The sequence below is a fragment of the Corvus hawaiiensis genome, chromosome 3 (genome assembly GCF_020740725.1).
Source record: "Corvus hawaiiensis isolate bCorHaw1 chromosome 3, bCorHaw1.pri.cur, whole genome shotgun sequence".
Classification (NCBI taxonomy): Eukaryota; Metazoa; Chordata; class Aves; order Passeriformes; family Corvidae; genus Corvus; species Corvus hawaiiensis.
Genome location: NC_063215.1, coordinates 69,613,229 through 69,636,101, shown reverse-complemented (window position 1 = coordinate 69,636,101; position 22,873 = coordinate 69,613,229). Strand labels below are relative to the sequence as shown.

The 22,873-nt window shown below is 37.0% G+C and overlaps 1 protein-coding gene across 1 annotated transcript; it reads left to right on the top strand.

Annotated features, from left to right (window-relative positions):
• Positions 1–897: 897 nt before the first annotated feature.
• EXO1 (exonuclease 1) lies at positions 898–20,638 on the top strand. The gene is made up of 13 exons (XM_048299495.1): positions 898–1,402; positions 3,708–3,827; positions 4,724–4,847; positions 5,517–5,654; positions 5,874–6,086; positions 7,421–7,608; positions 8,450–8,546; positions 9,123–9,339; positions 10,292–10,544; positions 12,144–12,609; positions 13,114–13,215; positions 16,555–16,748; positions 18,624–20,638. Exons 1-13 carry the CDS (start codon positions 1,242–1,244, stop codon positions 18,763–18,765), a joined length of 2,415 nt encoding a protein of 804 aa, XP_048155452.1. The 5' UTR covers positions 898–1,241; the 3' UTR covers positions 18,766–20,638.
• Positions 20,639–22,873: the final 2,235 nt, after the last annotated feature.

Sequence of the window (22,873 nt, the reverse complement as noted above, 5' to 3'; positions counted from 1 at the left end):
AGAAGAACATATTCGTAAGAGAAGTGAACCTAATCCAAATACAATTCTAACTGCGATTGCATTTAAAACTTGTTGAGTGTGTCATATATAGTCAGAATCACGGAGTGGAAAAAGAATTGGCAAAGTAGAATTCAATCAGTATTTTCAACATTAAAACATCTTATGCTGTCACTGTGGCCAAGTTATTTCTATGCGTTTCTTAGCTGAGAAGTTGTAATTCAGATGCGCTCTTTTCAGAACGCATTGATTTGAAGCTTTGCTGTCTGCTTTTCTACACTGTTGACTGAGTCATCCATATAACCGAGTCAAAATATCAAGGAACTGTATCGACTTCAAAATGGCACAAAGAAAAAGAAGCTCTTACCTGGTAGATATAGGCCTACGTTTACTTACTGCAATTTTTGTTTTTATTTATGCAAGCATACACACCCATATGTTAACTGTCAAGAAAAAGAACCTTTATCACATAATTGTAAGTTTGACCATCCGTTCTTGAATTAACCCCAGGGTTTCAGTGCTGCAACAGTAACATCTGTCCCTCTCTTGATCCTTCGCCGTCAGTGACTCGCGTCAGCCCTTCCCCTCCCCTCCCGCTGGGTTAGCTGCAGTCCTTTTTCCTGATACAATTCTGTGCGGCCTTTTGATTTCAGCGTATTTCATGTTTATTAATGTCACGTTCGTCGTTGTTAGCCACGAGCTGTGTCAGCCACACGCCCACTGTCACGAATGCTGTCAGGAATGGGCTGTCCCACGGCGGCTCAGGCGGGCCGCGCTCCAGCCCCGGCCCCGCCCGCGCGGGGCACCATGGGGATCGTAGTCCCCGCGCGCGGGGCGGGGCCACGGCGCTCAGCGCGCGCTGCTTGAAAGCGCCGGGCGGCCGCCGCGCGCCACGGCCGAGCTGAGCCGGACTGGGCCGGGCCGGGCCGGGCCGGAGGAGCCGCGTCTGCCCCGGCCAGGGGAGGCGAGAGGAGGCGCGGGCCGTGTCCCCGCGTCTTTCGGTCCCTCTCTCGCCCCACTCCCCGGGCAGCGCCGGACCGCAACGAGGTACAGCCGCTGGCGCCGCGTGGGGAGGTGGCCCGAGCTCGGGTGCGTGGGGGCACCCGCAGGAGCATCTCGTGGCCCTGGCATGGCCCAGTGCCCCGTCTGTGAGCTGACCTGGCGGCCCTCGAGCGAAGATACATAGCACAAAGCACTCGGCTTCGTTCTTTCGCCTTTCCTTTTTTTCCCCGCTCTGCGGCATCATGGGGATCCAGGGCCTGCTCCAGTTTATCAAGGAGGCTGCCGAGCCTTCCCACGTGAAGAAATACAAAGGGCTGACGGTAGCTGTGGACACCTACTGCTGGCTGCACAAAGGCGCCTATGCTTGTGCTGAAAAGCTGGCCCGAGGAGAGCCCACAGATATGTAAGTCTTTCTTACGCTTAAGTCTCGGCCTTTCTACAAATTAAAGTTTTGTTAACTTGGTGTTTCTTGAACTAGTAGTTTATCTTCTTACTATTGGTTCTGAATTCTCAGTTGAACTCTTTGGAATTGGAAATTTTTGGCGATAAGTGAACAGCTTTCCATCTGTGCAAAATAAAATAATATTAAAGTATACATTGGGAGAAAAACTGTCAAAAATATTTTTTGGTTAAAATACCATTGACTGTGTCAGGTTTTTTCCCTAGCATGTGTCGCTCTCAACTATAATCTAATTTCTCTGATGAAATTCTGTACATGCAATTCTTTAATTTCAAGTTTAATATTATTTTTAGGCATCTTTTTTGTATGCAGAGAGTTTGTAAATACTGCTGTGACAAAGGTCATAATGATACCAAGAAATTATGAGAGATGTGTTGTGCTCTGAATAAAGTGTAAGATATCTTGCTTAACATACTACGTTTTTAGTTAAAGTAGCTTTTCTAAAACACATTTACACAGTTATATTTCTAGGGAAGGAAAAGCGCAAAAATCGTGGTCATATGTCAGATTCAACTCCACACCTTAGATCAGGTTTGCATAATTTCTTGCCCATCTCTGAAAAAGTGGGTTGAACTCTTGTTTTAGATTGAATATAGGTAAGTTTGGAAGGGACCACTGGATGTCATCTCATGCACATTACTCAAGATTGTGTCCAGATGGCTTTCAAATATCTCCAGAGAAGAAAGAAACTCTAAAACCTCTCTGGGCAACCTGTTTCAGTGCTCGGTTACCTGCACAGTAAGGAAGTTCTGTTTATATTCTAGTGGAATTCCTGTGTTTTGGTTGCTGCCTCTTGTCCTATTGCTTGGCACCACCCAGGGGACCTTGGATCCATCAGATGTTTGATTGGAGGCAAGAGAGAGTTGGTGCAAATGGATTCAAATATTTACTCCTGCTTTTGTTAATTTGGAGAACTGTGGAGTTTCAATCCAACCCTGCCTTGAAGATAGTGGAGATTCCTCAGAGTCCTGAGAATAGGATACACTTCAGTTGAGGAAAAAATTGACTGTCAGGAGAAATATTCATAGTCATAGGAAACTTTGGAATGGTTGAATTTAAATACATGAATACTTTATGGGCAAATCTCGTTTCCATGCACATATGATCCTAGACTGGCACCTTAACTATAGTGTAGAGTCCTTTCACACTTTAAAATTCATCCAGATGAAGGTATTATATAGCTACAGTGCTATTTGCTCCTGTATTTCAAAAATCATAGTTATTTTTGGTAGCTCTAAATCTGATTTCTTCAGTGCTCATATCCTTGCATTCTAAATGCTTCTAAACCCCACTCTCCTTCCCCTCTCATCCTCTATTGATGAGGTTGCTCTTGCTGTTTCAAACAGTGTCCTTAAAATAAAAAAATCCTGATTTTTTTTTTTTTTTTTTTTTTAAATTGAGCATCATTGCAATGTGCTTGGTTAAGTGTTTACAGCAGTTATTAGATTTTAGTTCTGTGCTGCTGATAAAATTATCTCATACAGATCTGTAGAAATAACAGTTAAGAAGATGAGCGGTCTGAGGGAATAAATTACATCTGGAATTCCCTATGAATATTTTTTCAAGGGATGGGCTTCGAAGCCAGTGGAGGATTGTTTCCTGGTCCATATACCATCTTCACAGTTAGTGGGGAACTTTTCTGTCTTTTGGAATATTTTCAGTGCTGTGCCTGTATTTTTAGTATGGGAAGATATGTTTGCATGTCTTGTCCGTAGGATATATCCACTATCTGGAGAGAAGAGTGGATAGTTCTGCAAGAGAGATTTAATAACCGCATCACTTCTTCCAGCTCTGCAAAAGTGCATTTAGTCTGCCTTTCTGGTGAGAGGTCATGTACTGACTGCTTTTCTGCTTTCTGTTTCCCCGGCCATTATGAATTGAGTTGCTGAAAGTAAAAAGATGATCCACGTTTTAACTGTTCAAGTTTTTGTCAATGTGGAATCCTAATGTAGCAAAGTCAAACTCAATTATACTCAAATTCTTCATCTTGTCTAGGAGAGAGGAGCAGTCAGTCCAGTTCTGAACTGGGAGGTGGACTGTTTCTCTTGGTAACAAACCCAACCAAACAGCATTCAAGTGTTCTTACTTTTTTGTGATACTGCGGAAATATACAGCCTGTTATGATTTTTGAACAATAGTTAGTCCTAAACTTACAGTTCTCCTTTCCTGCAAGTGGAAAATATGTATTAGACTTGTGATTAACAATAAAAGTTTATCTTTCTTATGTTACTTTTGTTTTTGTTGATAGTTATGTAGCTTTCTGTATGAAACTTGTTCATATGCTCCTCTCATTTGGAATTAAACCAATTTTGGTATTTGATGGATGTACTCTACCCTCTAAGAAGGAAGTGGAAAAGGCACGACGAGAGTAAGTACTGAACTGTATTGATTTGCAAGCAAATCAGTTTTATCACTACAGTAAAAATCAAAAACCCTCAAACTTCAGCTAGGTAGTAAGCTCTGGTAAACCCCCCTGCAATATAATGTGATTTCTTTTAATTTATGGCTACAATCATACAAACTTCTTAGAGATTTTATTCCAAAAATAGAAATGCACTTCATCAATGAAAGCCATTTTATAGAGGAAGGAAGTAAACCTTTGAGCATTAGTTCCTGTAATGTGTTAGAGGCTTTTAGTTCACCCGCACTTGTGATCTCTGGACAAAAATACCTTTTCGCAATCTAATTTTGTTTTAAAATAGTACCCCTTTCCTCATCTTTCTCTACAACTAGCAAGATAAACCTGTTTCAGATTTGGATTCAGGTCCCTCTAAATGGGACTTTTTACTGAAGCTGTGAGAATTTTTCAGTTGCGGTTGTTATTTATGAATTCTCATGAGACACGTGCTTTCTTCAGCGTGAAGTGTACAGTTTCCGATATATGAAATTAAGTAAATTAGGTTCTCTGTCCTCTAAATCAATAAGTATCTGGTGTCAGACACTCCCAACTCCCATTAAATCTATTTTACTGCAAGCTGAGAGTGGGTACATTTCTTCTTTTACACTGCTGATTTCAGTTCCTGATTTGTCACTGTTTTCTGAGAAAATATTATAAATCTCAGCATTCAAATCTAGTTATCCTTGTCAATACAATGACTTAGTTATCTAATTTTCTAGTTTTAAAAAATTATGCAGTAGCCCAGATTTGGAAGGTGTTGGAATTTTTTCCCCCTTTCCTACCTGTCTTTCCTAGTCCTTTCTGCTGTTTGTCCTTTTAAGTGAAAAATAATCTGAGATTGGTGGTTATTTTTGTCTTTCCTTTAGGAAGCGTCAAGCCAGTCTCCTGAAGGGGAAACAATTGTTGCAGGAAGGGAGACTGTCAGAAGCTAGGGAATGTTTTGGGCGCAGTGTAAATATTACCCATGCTATGGCTCATGAAGTTATTAAAGTAAGTTGGCAACGTTGTTGATAATGTCAGTTAAAAAAAAAAAAAAAAACTATGCAATAGGTAGCATATCCTGCTCTGCATTTTTGCAGCTACATCACTACCTCTTCTATATAGACAAGAGAAGTATTCCATCCTGCTTGTTACTGGGTTGTGTTAGGCACAACTAACAAACTTGAAGTTAATTATGTTCATTTGTATAAATAATAATGATGTGTTGAACAAAATACATGTCTTCTTACTGCTATGAGCTGAATTTGTTAACATCTCTGTTTTACTTTTGCTGCACAAAAAATAATCAATTTTTTTAATATACATTTTCCCTTGTCTAGTTTCTGAGCATAGACTACAGAAAAAAATTTGGCCGCTTAAAAACTGTTCTAGTAGTTTTTTGCTGTACATTCAATGCAGTCATAGGATTTTATCAAAACAGTATTAAATTTGTTTCAGTGTGGTTCTCCTTTGTTCAGAATATAACTTGCATGAGTTTGAAGCTGCCACCTGTGGTCAGATGCAATGACCATAGTGTTACAGGCCAACCCAGGAAAGGTTGTTTTTGTAAACCAATATATATGGATCTAAACTGCTTGAAAGTTGTTTTTGTTTTCAGATCTCTTAGGGGATTACTGAAAATTAATGCAAAGTATGTGTATGCTTCTTGTTTACATACAGGCTGCACGAGCCCAGGGAGTTGATTGTATTGTTGCTCCTTATGAAGCGGATGCTCAGCTGGCTTATCTTAATAAGACAGGCATGGTTCAAGCTATAATTACAGAAGACTCTGATCTCTTAGCTTTTGGATGTAAAAAGGTATGGAAGAGAATACTAATAGCCTTTACCTCTTGCTGATACCTGAAAAACAGAGTTTGAAGTTGCCAAATATGTTTGATGTATGGATTAACTCTTCTGCAGTAAATGTGGGAAACAGAAGAGATGAGAAGAGCACTTTGCCTCTGTTGTTTCCACCAAGTGCAATGAACCAGCTTATATGGATGAAAATTACTATTTTCGCTTCCTCTTAATTTTTAGGTGTTTCTGAAAATTGATAAGTTTGGAAATGGACTAGAGATAGATCAAGCTCGACTAGGAAACTGTAAGCAGCTTGGAAATGTATTTACAGAAGAGAAATTCCGCTATATGTGTATTCTTTCTGGTTGTGACTACCTCCCATCAATTCATGGAATTGGGTTAGCTAAAGCATGCAAGTTAATAAGATTAGCCAACAATCCAGATATTATAAAGGTAAACTCAGTTTTGCTTTGTGTTTTGGTTTTTTGGGAGCCTATATCAGTATATATGAAATTTAACACTCAGTTGAAAATATGAAGGGTTCTTGACTTCCTGCATTTTTGAGGAGAATACTAAAAAGTAATTTTTACCTGTGCTTATAAAAGATGCTGAACTAAACTTAAATGTTGAAGCTTTTATATATTTATAAGAAATACACCAAAGTAAACTTAGATAAAGAGTTGTTCTAATCCTTCAGTTGTATATTCTGTTTGAAGGGAAACTTAATTTTTTCTAAGACTTTGGATTTTTCCCCCCCCTCATTACCACTTTCTTTTGTTTCTGCAGATTAGTTATTGGAACTGCTAAATGAACTGTTACTTTTGTATAAGTACATATTTATCTGTGGTGGGGGGGAGGAGTAGGGATTGGGAATCTTAGTTAATGATGTATGTATGGATATGGACATTTCTATATTAAAAACAGTATGGAAGAAAAGTGTGATATGATGCAAAACAAATCACTATAGGGTGTTTTTTTCTTGTCCAATGTATGAAATTTTAAAAAATCTCATATTAGGAAATAAAAAGGCTAAGAGGGGCGGGAGTAATTTCTCTGTGAGTAGTAAGGGATTAGAGAGGTTAAGAGCTAATAAGAATACCTCATGGGGCTGTCCTGGAGGCAGGTAAATCTAATCCAGAAAAGCATTTTAGTATGCAGTTTAATTAACTTAGTGTGTTGTCTTCTTTCTCAAATTGCTTGTGTGTTTTAGTGTATTTTTTTTTCTCTCATAGACAAAGAACTATGATTTTTCATTTTAAAATGTTTTTTATCATATAGAGCAGACATCAAAGCAACTGGTTTGGCTTTTGTGGAGGTAAAAAGGGAACTTTGAACTTTTCCCATGTAAATCATTATTTGCTTTAATTTATCTCTGAGTAATATGCCAGGGTTTATTCTGGTTAAGTTCTGCTTTTGTTTCTGTTATAAAAACACCCACATATTGCTTCTATGTCCTGATAATATGAATGATAAAAATTTGATGTGCATTAGTTTAAACAAATACACCTTTAGGAGATTATCTGTTTTTCTAATCACATTTTGTATTTATTTATTTACTGAACAAGGAATTATAAAAAGTTGTGTTATTTACGTGATTGGAAACAATCTGAGTGGGAAAATAATGTACGAAGTTCCATTTTCTTTCCTTTCTAAGATGAATCGGCTTGTTGTAGTAGGACACTCATTCTGCATTTAATTACAAGCAAAGATAATTAATAATTGAAATGTATTTAGCCTTTTGTGTGAACTGTTGAAATGAAACAGTTGAGTAATTTCTTTTTTGACAGGTTATTAAGAAAATGGGGCAGTACTTGAAGATGAATATAACAGTACCAGAAGAATACATACAGGGTTTTACACGAGCTAATAATACATTCCTGTATCAGTTAGTTTTTGATCCTGTCAACAGAAAATTAGTTCCTCTGAATGCATATGGAGATGATATTGATCCAGAAACACTAACTTATGCAGGACGGTATCCTTTGTGTTGAAACAGCAGAATGGGCAAATAAGGGTGAGCTGATGTGGTATCTTTTAATTTTTATTGTATCTGTGGTGTACTTAGATTTTTTTGTTGCCTCCCTGCTGTTGACTAAAGCCTGGCTTTTCTGCAGTCTTAAATTTTTGGGGGGGTTTCTTCTTTTCTCCTTTGCTCTGATTTTGATCAATTTTTTAAAAGTGCAGGGGGTAGCTAAGTGACCTATCATTGATACATTGTTTTAGGCAAAAGTTATTGATTTTTTTTTTTTCTCTTTAGAAAACAAATTGTTAAATACAGGTTAAACATAAACTCATTGCTGTATGGCTGTCTTGAATTTCTGCCTGTGTTGTATGTTACAATCTCTCCCAGTTTAATTCTTGCAATTTGTGTTCAACTCATTCTCTAATTTAACATTTCCTGTTTTACCAGATCCCTCTTCCTATACAAGAGAGGTAGCATTTTGCCACATCTGTGCAACGTAAATCTCAACATGGAAGATTAGGAAAATGAAGGAAAGGGGACTGTTGATGTAGTTACTAGCTTTGTATGTTCAAGCCACCTCATCTCTGGCATTTCCAGAAATTAGGAAGGAGAAAGTTGCTGCCTCTCCTGCTGATAATTGAAGGATTTAATTTTGACTTTGATGACTTGCCAAGGAGTGCAGATCTATTACAATTGCTGTACATCATATTGAGCCAGGAGCAGTAGTAGTAATCGCTTTGGCCCAAATGCTCTTTAGCCCAAAACTGGGAGAGCAGCTGTTCTAACTTTCATGGTACGGTTGTTGAAATACAATGTAATGTTCAGATATTTTCCTTTACTGTGATGGGAACAGACATGTTGGTGATGATACTGCTTTTCAAATTGCCATTGGCAACATTGATATCGGTACAATGGAGCAAATTGATAACTACAGCCCCGACACGGCACAGGTAACATCTTTGTTCTTTGTTAAGAATTCGATGTGGGTCTGAACGTTAACGGGAAAATCTGATTCAATGTTATCCGCAAATGAATTTTCAGTGAAAGCTATTCTGGCATTACAGAAACTGTGTGCTCCCACACACATAATTCTCACTCTTTCTAAAGGTAAAGTTTTATTTTTCATGGCATTTTACTTCAGTATTTGTTTTACTTCCAGACACTTTTGGTAAGTCCTTAAATCTATTTACAGAAGTGAATGATTTAAAGAGAGAATTCTCAGTGTTTTGGATTTCTTCCAAGAATAATCCAAAATTGTTTTCTAGAATAAAAAAAAAATTTAAACTTTAAATTTGGTCTGAGATGAGCAAGTAGTCACTTGTGCCATATTGAAATGGAGACATCATGGCAGCACAAAAAGAAGCATGAAAAGCATGAGAATTGTGAGAACAAAAAATGGTTTATGTAGAGTATATCACTAGATGTCCAAATGTCAAAGTGTCCTTCCTTGTATGCTAAGTCAAGAAATCATATATAGAAGGCAAGATTATAAACCTATGTCTTGGTTTTTAATTGTTTTTTTGTAGCCTGTGCAGCAGAGAAGTTGTGGGTGGAATGACCGACGTGATAATCGTGTAAATAGCATTTGGAGCAGAGAGTACAAGTTTGGCCCCACTGAAGATACTGCTCCTCCTAAAATGCATTTCCCAGAGAAACCAACAACCAAAGGGATGGAGAAGATAATTAGTGTTAAAGGACTAAAGCTTGCAGGCAAAGAGCTCTTGGCAAAAAGGCCAAGGAGTGGTATGTTTTTATTAAATAAGTATATGAATAACAGTAGAAGGCTGTGGGAAAAGAAAGGATTTTATCTTGTACTTTATGGTATGAGACTTCAGAGGCTTAACTCATAACTGTTATTGTCTGTATTCTGTTTTCAGCAAACTACAAGACTAACAAGCCTAGATAATGATTAAGGGTGACAGCAAACTTTCAACAGGACTTGATTTTAACTTTCTTTGGTTTGCTATAAAACTCTGCTACAAATGGTTTACTATAAATTTCAAGCTATGTTCAATACAGTCTGTATTTTGATATAGTTTTGGTTTTAATTTCGATCTTAAAATGGCATGTGAAGAAGTTAAAACAGCCTGTTTTTCCTAGCATTGATATTAGGTCAGAGAGAACATAAAGAATGTTTTCTGTACTCAGACTGTGCAGCCTCTGTCCCCTGTATAGGTGTTCTTTATGCCAACTTTTTCATTTTCTCTAGTACATCTGTGATATCTTGTCTTCTATACCACCTGAGTTATGCGTGCTCAAATAAACAATGAGCTTGTAATAGAAGAGGCACTTTTTTGTTCCTATTGTGCTTTATCTAATATGTTAAGTGTTTTCCTCTGCTTCCTTTGCTTTCTGATTATGCTACTAGGGCTTTATTTTTTTCCTTTGTTACGCATGATATCTTCCTAATCCCTCACTTATCAATGTCTGTAGGTAGTTTAGCAATTTTCAATCAAATGCAGTTTCATTCTACTTGTTCTGCCTTCATTCCGTCTACCTTTTCACTGAGTTATTTTTAAGGCTATGCACTAGAAAACAGTGGTGTTAAAGACATCTAAACTGTATTGTCAATAATGTTCTTACCAGACCTTACTAATATTTTTAAGCCTGTGAGAGTAAATATGTAATATTTAGTTATCTCGTAACTGGTTAATTGTAGAATGTGCTTCTACAGTGATGCTTAAATTGTCTTTAGATTCAGAAGAAATCTCAGATGGAGATCTGTTGAAGCAATACTCGTTTTCAAAAACAAAAAGAATCAAGAAGGAGAGTGATGATGGTCAAGCACAAAGGAGTGTGTCAGCAATACAAAGCCTTGATTCTCCAGGGAATTCCATCACTCAAGAAAGCTCTAATTCCTTGCCCAGAGTTAGAAATAAATTCGCTTCCTTTTTACAAAGGAAAAACAAAGAGAAGGATGTTGTAATTGTTCCAGGAACAAGAAGCAGGTATGCTTATATCACATTTTCATAAGTAGCAAAATACTATTTGCTGTCCTGGTTGCTAAATAGCCCGAATACTGAAAATAGGAAAAATGCTACCTCAGACTTTTTATGCAACTGTATTGCACCTGAGCCAAGATGGAGGCTCCTTTGTGCTAGGCATGCTATCTCTTTGTGAGATAGATAATGTTCACTTTTTACTGCAGAAGTGAAGGCTGAGACTTTTCATAGAATCACAGAATGGTTTGGTTTGGAGGGGACCTTAAAATCATCTCATTCCAACCCCCCTGACATTGTCAGGACACTTTTCACTAGACCAGGCTGCCCAGAGATCCATCCAGCTTGATCTTGAACACTTCCAGGGATGGGGCATATGCAACTTCTCTGGGCAAGCTGGTCCAGTGCATCATCACGCTCACAGTGAAGAATTATTTCCCAATATCTAATTTCAACCTTCTTCAGCTTAAGATCCTTCCCTCTTGTCCTGTCACTACATGCCCTTGTGAAAAGTCCCTTTCCAGCTCTCTTGTAGGCTCCCCTGTAGGTACTGCAAGGTGCTGTAAGGTCTCCCTGGAGCTTTTTCTTTTCCAAGCTGACTTTCTCAGCCTGTCTTTGTAGGAGAGGTGCTCCAGCCCTGTGATTAATTCAGTGATCAATACCTCCGGGTATCAAAATTAATTAGGAATTAATTGGCTGGGGTTTTTTTCCAGGTAAAGAACATGTGATGTATCTCAAAAAACCAAAGGCAGCTACTTTGTGGCAAATATGTAAGCAGCGAGTGAATACATGGACTTAAGTTGACAGGGCCTTTTGTTTGTTTCAGTAAAGCTAAACCTGGTCGTACTCTGTGACAAATACCTCTTCTTACCACATCCCATTCAGTTGACGTTGCTGATCTCTGCAGCAGCACTTTGAGAAGAGGGACTGTGTTAGGTTTTTTTTCATTTAGTCACATTTGGCCACAGCTACTTGAATTTGTTTTACAAAACACTATCACAAATAAGTCTATTATTGTGTAATTTTTATCTTAAATAATCTGAATATTTTTGAGCACTGTAATTTTATGGAGCAGTCTTAATACCTTAGTTTCAAAGCACACCTTTCTGAGCTGAAAGTTTTTGAAAGTATTTTTTTATGTTGCATCAAAAATTAATAGTTGTGACTGATGATAGATTCTTCCCTAAATCTGTGCTCAGTATTCTCAGGAGCTGCTGTGATAGCATAGGAAAAAAAGTAGTAAGGTTCTAGTTTCCTTGATAAGTGGTGCTGAAGTATTTCACTACTGCTTAGCTTTATCGTTAATTAATATATTCTTAAATTCTGTAGGATTTCTAGATGTTTCTCTTTCAGGTGAAGAATCTTCTTAGTATTTCAGTCAATTAATGCCGTTTTTACAGATACTTTTTCCTACTTTTTTTTACTGTTATTTGCTAAATGTGTCCCTTAGGGACTTTTCCCATTGCCAAAATAACTTGTCTGGAAGTATACCTGGAAAATAAAATTGACGGATAGAGACAATGATTGGAGACGACATACTCATTTGCATAACTTTCTTCTCCCTTGCCTTATTTTTTTTTTTCTTTTTCTTTTTTTTTTCTTTTTTAGGTTTTTCTGCAATGATGCAGTTACATTTGACAGTACAGCAAAGAAGGATGATGGTGATCTAACTCGAGATGCTGAGCAGGATTGCCAGAAACAGGAAACAGAACATGTAGCAGAAGATGTTTCTAGGTTTTCAGAAAGTGAAAAATCATCAAGGACTGTCTTTAAACCTCCTGGAGAAATGCAGAAAAGTTGTTTCCAGTGGTTTAGCAGCCTCGAAAGTAACTCAGAAAGTCTTGGTCCATCTCATACTGTATTTTCACAGCAGTTTCACCAGCAGAGAAACAACTGCATTGTAACCCAGGAAGATCAGATTAATGGGGCAGTGTGTGATGAATCAGAGGAAGAGTCCTCCCCCTTAATAGAACTGGAACAATCATCCCAGTCTCACGGGTCTTGTGAGCCATCAGAATGCAGTTTGGAGTCTTCAGAAATCATGCAAGTGTCCAACAACAGCTCAGGTTCAAAGGTAAGAAAATTAGACATTGTTTCAGCATTTGTTTTCACTTTAAATTATAAAAGAAATTATGCAGTGAAGTCTCCTTTTCAGAATGGTGCCCTACAGATGATGTAACTTGTGCTAACAAAATTTGTCTCTAAACAGAATCACAGAATGATCATATTCTTATTAATGCTTAACGTAATTGTATAGAATGGATTGAATATAGCTTAAATAAAGTCTGTTCTCTGGTTTTGGTTTGCCTTCAGTCTTTCTGCTGCTATCACTGCAGTGGCTCATAAAAACATCTGGTAGGCAACCTTTTGCTCTCTGCTTTTAGTCCCTGAAATGCTTTCAAAAAGCATATGCAGGCCTTTGTAGTGTTGCTAAAAAGTACAGGTTTTTGTATGAGTTCTCAGAACTGCTGAAAACATTATACCTTAAAGTGTGTATATATATACGTAGATATGAAAACATATATTGTGCTTACAAAAAGGCAACCTGTTTAGAAACCAAATCAATTTTCTCTTTAAGGAGTCTGATTCCAGTTCAAAACTGGATGATGATCGATGTGTTCTGTCTCCACTATTTTCTGCTGTTCAAACTGGAAAAAAAAATACAGTCATAAAGACCAAGGTAAGAATTCCTCGAACTTTATGAGCTTTACTAAACTCTGGAAATCAGAGTTTCTACTAGTACATTTTAGAACTTGTAATTAAAGACTTTTGCTTTGTCTTGCCAATATTTGCATTGCTTTATTCTTGTTCATCTACACTGGAGCTGAGGTGAAATATAACCACCTGTGATTGATAACCAAGTTGCAATGTGTTTGGGGATTTTAAACACTTTGGTGTAAAATAAGCTAAGGCAAGAAAATCCACTTCAGGCTTAATGATATAAATGGCAGTAGTGTTCACAGTCCAGATACGGTCACAAGACACAACTGTAATTTGATTCCTCTGTGGTTTCTGAGATGTCTAAGAATAAACTTGTGTTCCTTGTCTTTGGGACATTTCTAAAAGCTTGATACATTTGTCTAGTTGATAAAACTTCTAAGGCTTTAACAGCTCTGACTCCTTAGGTGTTGCCATTAGAATTGGCCAAAAGATGAATAAGTAACAGGAAGATGTTTTCATGCTACTATGTATATGCCTAATAAGTTTTCTTATAGACAGACGAAAAGTCACAAGCTTCTCTCTGCCACACAAGAATATTGTGTGGTTTGTAAAATAGTGACATCTTGTGGTTATTGTTAGGAACTTATTTGTTAAGGAGAGATTAACATTTGTATTTTGGAGCATTAACATTTTTCCTGCTTTTCCTCAGCAAGACTGAGCAAGGAAATCGTCCTGGCATTCAGAATTTTATTACTTTGGTTTTAAGGCTGTATTTAATATTTTTTACATTTTTTGCTCACCTTGGAAGGTATATTGGAAGAATGAATACATTAAATATTGGGGAATCACATTATGGAAGTACTGATATAATATAAGCATCATGTAAAAACAAAATTTCATCATGGTTGGAGCCCTTCAGTAAACAAAAACTGATGAAAATCTGTGAGGACAATATATTGGGTTTGTTTAGAGCAAGTGGCTAGTAGGAGGATTTCCCCCACTTATTTCTATGGCCACGAATTCTCTGTTTTTCCTTTATGTGCTGGTAGTAATAAGAAGGAATTACACCAGAAAACTGGCTTGGCCAAAAACTAACCTGCCAGCAACAGCCAAAAGGTCTGTCATATTGTAACTTGGACACACCCAGACTCTTGTACTCCTGGGAGTTGTAGACCAGTAAGACCATAAAGATAAGGAGCACCACTTTTGTCTTAGTTTTCTTTTAGAATTTACTAAAGTCTTGTTAGGGTTCTTACTAGGAATCCTGCAAGTGTAAAACAGGGGAAGTGTTTGCTGGTGTTAAATACAGTAGAACATACCAAAGGGAAAAATGAGTTGCAGATTTAGGGAAGAAGCGGTTAATCACTTAAAGCATAATTTATTCTGATTTTCATAAAGTGAATATCAGCTATGTAGATTAAGTGTAGAGAAACTTAGTAACTGGGGAGGCAGTCTGAAAAATTTGTCATCTCTTACTGTGGTTCCAAACCAAAATGTGAAGTGCTACCTATTCAATTCTAATATCAAAACTAATAAAAGCTTTTTACTAACAAATGCTTATGTGATTCTGAGCTCCCTAAAACCTCATGTTTATTTCTGTGATACTATTTCAGCTGTGGTTTTTACTGCTAATTATTGTACACAATTGCTGTGAGCTTAGCAAAGAGGCTAATGTTGATAATAGAAAAGAGCGTTCTGCTCTAGCTTTAAGTTTCTTAGCAGGTGTTCACCATGCAGCTTTGCCTACTTTTGGGTTAGCTAAATTAAGTTATAACTGATGTAATTTGGTACTACAGAGATACATAGGATTTGAGTGCCTTCACGTGTTGCAAAAAGGTTGAAGTGATAAATAAAAAGCAAAATACTATAAAGCAGGTAGTTTTAAGATTTTATTTTCTTCTTCCTAGTATTCTTGTTCCAGTTTTTAGCTTACATTCTAAACACTTTTTCCCTCCTTGGAATACTGAGATCTGCTTAGTATATTGTGCCATTTTGGCCAAATTTAGAAATATATCCTCTGAGAGAAGGCAGGTCACCACCTTTCCCTCACCAGGTTCGGGAAAAAATAAATTTTCCTTGAAGGAAAGTGAAAGAGATAAAAACTATTTATTTACCAAACACACGGGAAAAGGATAATAATGCCAAATAATAAAATCCCTCGCTGTGGAGAAAAAACCTGGGAAAGTGTCAGAGTCCTCCCTTTGGTCTCCTCGGAGCTGGGGCTTGGCCCAGGGCCAGGGCCTCTGTGCCCGGTGGAAAGTCCTCCCGATGTGCTCTGATATTGAAGCAGTCCAGCAGAAAAGGGAGAAAATCTGAAATTCCAGGGAAGGAAAGAAAAGTTCAACTCTCAGTCTCTCTCTGGAGAAAAGGGAACTGAAAAACTGGCCAGAAACTGACCCAGCAGCAGCAAGCTGGGTGCTTCCTCACTCCCCTGCCCACAGCTGGGAAAAAAAGTCGCTATCTCTGTGTGACCTTGAACAAGCTGCAAACTGCTTTGAAAAAGTTTTGCTCAGTTTTTTCTTTCCCCCTCTCAGGCTCAGTTTAGAGGCATAGAAAGGCACAAGAATTAATTTCTGGGCATAGGGCAGCAATATGGGATACACATCATAAAGTCACCCCAAGACAAGGTAGAAACAATGTAATTTCAGTAATAGAATCATGGAATCATTAAGATTGGAAAAGACCTTTACGGTCAGGTCTAGCTGTCAACCCAGCACCACCATGTTCACCATTGTACTGAATCCTGATGTACTGTATCTACACAATTTTTGAACACTTCCAGGAATTGTGATCCTGCCACTTCTCTGGGCAGACTGTTCCAGTGCTTTACAACCCTTTGCAGGAAGAAATTTTTCCTAATATCCATTCTAAACTTCCCCTGGTGCAACTTGAGGCCATTTCCTCTTGTCCTATTACTAGTTGCCTGGCAGAAGAGGCCAACCCCCACCTGGCTACAGCCTCCTTTCAGGCAGTTGTTGAGAGTGGTAAAGGTTCCCCCTGAGCCTCCTTTTCATCAGGCTAAACACTACGAGCTACCTCAGTTGCTTGTCGTAAGACTTGTGCTCCACACCCTTCACAGCTCCATCACCTCTCTCTGGGCCCATTCCAGTGCCTCAATGTCTTTCTTGTAGATAGGGAGGCTGGTTTGCCAGTTCTTACAGCTGCAGTATGTCTTATGTTTGAAATGCCATTTTTTAGATTATAGACACTGTCTAAATACACTTTGTTGTGGCATTTCAGATTGCGTTATCTCAACACAATGTAAAGCACTTTTTTGATTATAAGCTTTGCAGCATAATACCTGTTGCTTGCAGGTTGTCATTTTAACCATGTGTACTGCAATATTAAAATCCCACAGGTTCCTGGATTACGTAAATCCAGTAATACAAGGTCACATATGGTAACAAAGCTCAAGACATTGATACCAGCTAAAGTAAGTGGACTAAGCAGGAAACTGTCACCTCTGCAGAAGAGAAAGGACTGTGATACCGAAAATAAGCTGGGACTGCAATCCACTATTGGTGAACTCTGGAAAAGCTTCCAATTTAAAAGGTGAGTTGCTTTAACCCTTTACTTAGTACCCTGCACACTTTTTTCCCAAAGAAGCAATTTTCTAAGCAGACCTACATGTGTTCTCCATACAACTCAATAGGGGTAATAGTGCAAGACTAGATATTTTCTACATACAATTTATAACTTCCTAATCTTGATGTAAACATGAAGCATGGGTTTTGGTAAATAAACTCTTAGAATTACTTTTTTCTTTCTAACCAGGAAAAACTCTCAGGTAAAATTAATTTACTGAATTTTATTGATAAGTACATTTAGTTTACCATAATTGATATGAAAATCATTGCCATTGTTTGCCATCAAACACCAAAAATCATTTATTGATCTAAATGCAAAAGCTGCATAAAAGTTGCTAAATTTAGTTGAATACAAGGTTGCTTCTACTAGACTCTGTGTCCCTCACATTTAGAGATGGCTGATTGTCAGAAGTGTTCTGCTTTCAAGATGATGGTGAATTGATGGAATATTTCTGTTAGCTGGAGTATCTGGCTACAAGAGACATTCTTGCACATTATAAAATGCTATTGTTTTTCCTTGTGGAGATGACTTGTCTAACTTGAAGTTTCTGCAGATAGGTTCAAGGTTTGAACTTGAAGGGCAACGATTATTTTAAAAATGTAAAACAGAACCTGAAGTGTAGGTATTCTAACTCACACTATCTCCATGGGCTCAGGTAAAAACTCCTGGTGGAAAAGTTTTCCCAGCTTTAAGTGGCAATCTCAGCTTTGAATAAATAAGTCTTATTTAAACAAAATTATTTTTACTATCTTGAAACCAAATGTTCCAAATGTGAGTGGAACAAAAGTATTCTTTGCACTGAGTAGTAAATGTTGATACTGGTAAGCATGTGTTAACTCAGATGAATGTATTTTAGTAAGTTTGGGCCTTAGGTTAGGTTATTGTAAACATACAACTGCTTTCTGTTTAAAAAATATTACTTGTGGTATTTACATTTTTAGAAATCTTACTTTTTATTATCCTCCTTATGGGTGTAAGAATGACTGACAGTTTCAAGGAAGAAGTGAAAGTGTTTGTGCATTTATTGCTTGACCTCTGTTTGGGAATGTCTGATCAGAGTCGCTCACACAGAGAAAATTCATATATTTGGATTTATCCGAATACAGGCCGATAGAACAGTGTGAGCCTAGGTGGCACTCTCTGCTGATGGTTGCAAGACTAGGTTCCCACCATGCACATTTTAGTCATGCAGTTTTGGTTGGTTTGTAACCTCTGGGTGTTTATACTGGGGATATATATTTTTGCATTACTTACTTCTATATAAGCAATAGTTTATTAGCTTTTAGGGGATTTTTTTTCTCAACACATTTCACAAAATTGGGGGTTTTTACTGATAGGACTTGCTTAGCTCTGAGTATTCTTTATTTTGTCAGATTTTAAGATGTTTCTTAATTAGCCTAATGTTTTAACAGTTACATTACCTTATGGCAAATAAATCATGTGGGACACTAATCTGTTCTCCCTTAATGTCAAGACTCACAGGATAGAGATATAGAGATATAGAGATATAGAGATATCTATAAGACTACACTTATTCAGAAGACTTAAATGTCAAGGAGGCATGTACAAACCAGAGTAGGATGGTGTGCATACAGTCTTTCATAGATAAAGCTAACAGCTATTATTCTTTCACTTTCAGTGAAGTTGTTCAGTTGTACTAAAATTGAAATTAAAACTGCATCACAAATTTTTATTTTGTACTTATTCATAGGTGGAGTGGGTAGTTAGGTGACGGGTCTTGCTTTGTTTTAACCTGTGTATTCTTACTCGCCTGTGGTTAGAAAAACAAAATATCTCATAATTCTTTCGTTTTGTTTTGTCTTTGGTTTTTTTGTGCAGAGAGTATGAAAAACTTCCTTCTTGTAGAAAGTCAGATCCTCTGTCTCCAATCAAAGATAATATACAGCTCACTCCAGAAACAGAAGAAGAAATCTTTAATCATCTGGAACGTAGTCATGTTCAGAGAGCTATATTCCAGTGAACTGCACGCTGTTCACAATGGGAAGGATTTTTAATCATTGTCAAAATTTACCTTTTGGGTATTCCATCATTATAGAAAAGATTCTTTAAAAACCAGCTATATACTTTAGTCTGACTAGTGATTTATAATCTCTTTTATAAAAGCATGAATTCAAAGGTACAGTTCTATACTGTTTGGAATAAAATAATTCAGATTCCTCTGTTCTCTTATTCAAAGTCCCCATGCTGAATTTTTCTCCAAACACTTTTTGTTGCCCCTGGGCATTTTATGTAGGTCTCACATACAATCCAAGTTTCTACAACAGCAGCAGAACAAGTTTGTGCCTTAATTTTTAATAGTTAATAATTTTTTGCCTCTTTCTTTTTTCCTCTTGAGGCTAATCTGGCTTCAAGACAGGTTTAAAACTGCTGTTAAGTGTGCATAACAGTCTGCAGTATACTTCCAGCACTGATAACTATTTCTTTTCCCTATAAGGTAAGACTTGTTCTCTCAACAGCTAGCTTTCTGTTTGATATAGTTGTGTTGGTGGTGGGAATAACTTGGAGTCTGCAGAAAGGAATATCACAGATAACTGGTCCCCAAATTCTCACATTAATAGAATGATATCCAAAAAATATAATGTGTTTCTCTGTTTAACCTGCCTGTTTCACATTTGTATTCTTCTCCAACAACAGACACCCAAAATACCAGTCCTCAGAGGTAGGGTTACAAAATAGCATTGTCGTCACAACAGGCCAAGCTTCAGTGTTCAGCTAAAGGGAAAGAATGCAGGAGACTGGAGTCCTTGCTGTGTTTGACTGAATTACCATTAAATAGTATGATGAGATTTCAGATTTCTACATTAAAAATCACGATTTGAGTCAGTGTAAAGGTACGTCTGAAATTTTTCCATTTTTAGGAATGGATAGTATTTCTTTCTGCAGCAGATAAAGGTACAGAAAGATATCTTAACCTGTGAAATATCTTTTCCTTCCTGAGATTAATACTTTCCCTCAGCCTTTGAGATTTTGCAAGAGTTTCAAGTTTGAAATTACCTATGAGAGGCAGAGGTTTCTTAGGTTGCAATGTACTTTTTTCTCTCTCTAAGAGATTTCCATCTATGAAACTAAGGTGACCAGCTGAATTAAATTACAAAGAAGCTGCTTAAAAGAGTATGTTTTGCACACATTTGTGGGATCAGCCCTCTTATTTCTGCATTTGTGTTGAAGGTACAGGATAGAAGGAATTGAAGTAATGATGTTCTAGGACAGGCTTTCATACATGCACCACTAGAAAATGCCTACTCCTTTAATGTTGATCTTCAGTGAGAATTCTCTCAGGTATGACGTTACAAATATAGGCCAGCAATAAACGTTTGTGTTTCCAGTCACAGAGCTATTGTCTAGGATGAATCTTTGTGTTCCTACAAATACAGTAAAAATGACAGAAGGAATCTTTGAAGGGAAAACATAAAAATAGTTAATTTTCATCCATTGCTTATTTATCAGTGTGCAAGTTTATTTTGTACAGTGCATCCTTGCCTTTTTCCTGGCCCTTCAATCAAAGGGCCACTTGTTCCTGCTTTAGTGGCTCATCATAAGAGACAAACTACTTCTTCTTGTACTATCAAGGACAGGTAATTTTAAGGGATTATCTTACATGCAAGCTACATTGTATGTTCTTAAAGCAGATTTCTTAAAAATACTTCTGTATAGTTTCTGATTTGTGTTTTGGAGGTCTTGGGTACTGACTTCATGTTACAGGGGATTCTTCTCAGGAATAGAGGCATCTGTTACATTATGTGTAAATATGTAACATGTGTAAGCATATAATAGCATTTAAGTTTTATACTTTTAATGTGGAGTTATTGTGTTGGTGTCTGCTCTGTGGAAGGTACAATAACATAAATGCAAATGAATTGGTGCAAGACTTTATTCCTGAGTTTAATAGGGTAAGGTAATACTCTCTAGTAAAAATAATTAAGTAGCAAAATAGGAGAAATTATTACAGGTTTTGATGGCCTGGGGAGGATAAAATATAACACCATGAAAAAGAAGAAAAGAAAACATGGAGGAAGGAGAGTTTGGTGATTTTAAAAAAGTAGGCATTTAAAAGTTGGGTAGTTGGAAAACAAGAAGTGAATAGGAGGAATTGAAAGCAAACGGCAAGCAGAGGCATGACTTTGTGTGTTGCTTGCTTTATAATCTCATAAAATACTAAGTATACCTTTTTAATATCTGTAACCAATATTTCTAATTTTATCAGCAGGACTTTAGAGTATTCTTACAAAATGGATGACATTGCTATACCATATTAAAAGGGTAAATCGGTCCCAGCAAAACTAAATTTACTGATGGTGGTCATATCAAGCTTCACTTTTGAAAGTGCTGGCTGGCCATTCCTTCATCAGAATACCCATGTGACCTATAATATTCAGTATCACAGAGAATTACTGTGAGATTGTGTGATCATCCAAATCCTGTAATGGTTTTGAACATGTAGGTAAATGACTTGCCCAAATTCAACTGAGTATTTCTGCTTAAATCTCTTTATTCCTTCTCATATCAATACAGTACTTACAGTCGTTTTTATGAATGCATGTGAACAAGGATGTTTTGAGGTCAATTAGCAGCTGTTAGCATATTTTTTTTAACAATTAGCTAGTTCTGTTAACTAAATACAATTTTAGATATTTCACCTCACCATTTTTTTTCTTCAATGAAGACAATTTTAAATTAGCTAGTGCTGACTTTACTATATTAAAACCATTTTCATTAGCAAACACAATGACCTTCAATGTTCACCTGAATTACAGTGGACTTTTTTTTTTAAAGTTTTAGCTAGAACTAAATAACCTAAGTATTGATTTATTAATAATTTCTGGAGTAAATATAGAGAACACTGACTTCTTAGATTATGGTTGTGAAATACGAGAAACCATTGACCATTTTTGATAGGTTTTTGTTTGGGGATTTTTGTTGTTGTATGGTTGTTTTTTTAATAAGGTAAATTGCTAAGGAAAGTACCATTCAGTTAATGGTCTAAAATCGGATATAAACTAAGCTGGATTGTCCTGTGTCCAATATTATATGAATGTTCAGAGACTTTAATAAGCTAATATTTGTATTGGCTTAAAAGTCTCCTTCTTGGAGGTCAGTCACAGTGAGAACATCCATCTTCTCACTAAACTATAAAAATGATACAGTTTTGGAGGCTTCTGTGGTTTGTCTTGTTTTTCTTGGTTTCCTGTGTCTGGCATGTGCATTTTGCCAATGCCAGAATCCTGAAGTGATCTGTTGGACAAATTTGTCTGACAATAAAGACCAAGAGACTTGGTCAGTTTTCTTCATGCTAATGTAGATTTTACCCACTTTGATTTCATGACATTACTAGCTTTAGCTATGCAAGAATATTATGTTCCTATGTTCTGGTCAGTATTTTTAAGTCAAATTTCATCTAGCTTTAAAGAAGAGGAAAAAAAAAAGCACACCTGCTGGCAGTGCTTAGCTGAATAAATACAAACCACACATAAATATCACTGTATTTGTACTAGTGCATCTTTTGCATACCCTCAGGTTTCTTTTTTAAACAATTCTTTAAAACACATAAAAGTTTTGCATAACAGAGAAGTTATGGTAGTCAAAGTGTAGTTTGGGGTTTTTTTTGGCTGCCATTATGCTTTCTCCTCACCAAAAATAATACGAAAGACTTCTCTTCTTTGCCCTAGCCCCCATTTTGATTTATTTATGTATTAAACCATCAAAATGTCTTCCACTTATCTGCTTTTTAAGCCAGCAGTGACAAGTGGAGAGAAGGAATTTCGTGAATTTTCTGGTAAAGTTCCAGTAGTCTGCAGTAGCAATTTCCTCAAAATTAGTGATTGTTTGGTCTGTCTTCAAAGCAGTCCACTGAAGATTTCTATAATTTCCCAGGTTATAGATTTATTATTCTAATCTTATTTTCTCAACCTTGAAGGTAGTTCACTGACGTCATTATTTGTCTTCCAGGCAATAACACTGATTACTGAACTTTACAGCTATGAATTTCTGTTTTCATTCCCTCTTTTAATTTTTAGACTTCCTTCGTGTTACTGGCATGAAAGTGGAACAGTAATTTAAGATATATTTAT

Bases quoted from the DNA above. Each gene is read 5' to 3' on its own strand.
- EXO1 (XM_048299495.1), top strand. From the start codon at position 1,242: ATGGGGATCCAGGGCCTGCTCCAGTTTATCAAGGAGGCTGCCGAGCCT. The intron at 3,828-4,723 runs GTAAGTACTGAA...TCTTTCCTTTAG, and splicing joins GTGGAAAAGGCACGACGAGA to GAAGCGTCAAGCCAGTCTCC. The intron at 5,655-5,873 runs GTATGGAAGAGA...CTTAATTTTTAG, and splicing joins TAGCTTTTGGATGTAAAAAG to GTGTTTCTGAAAATTGATAA.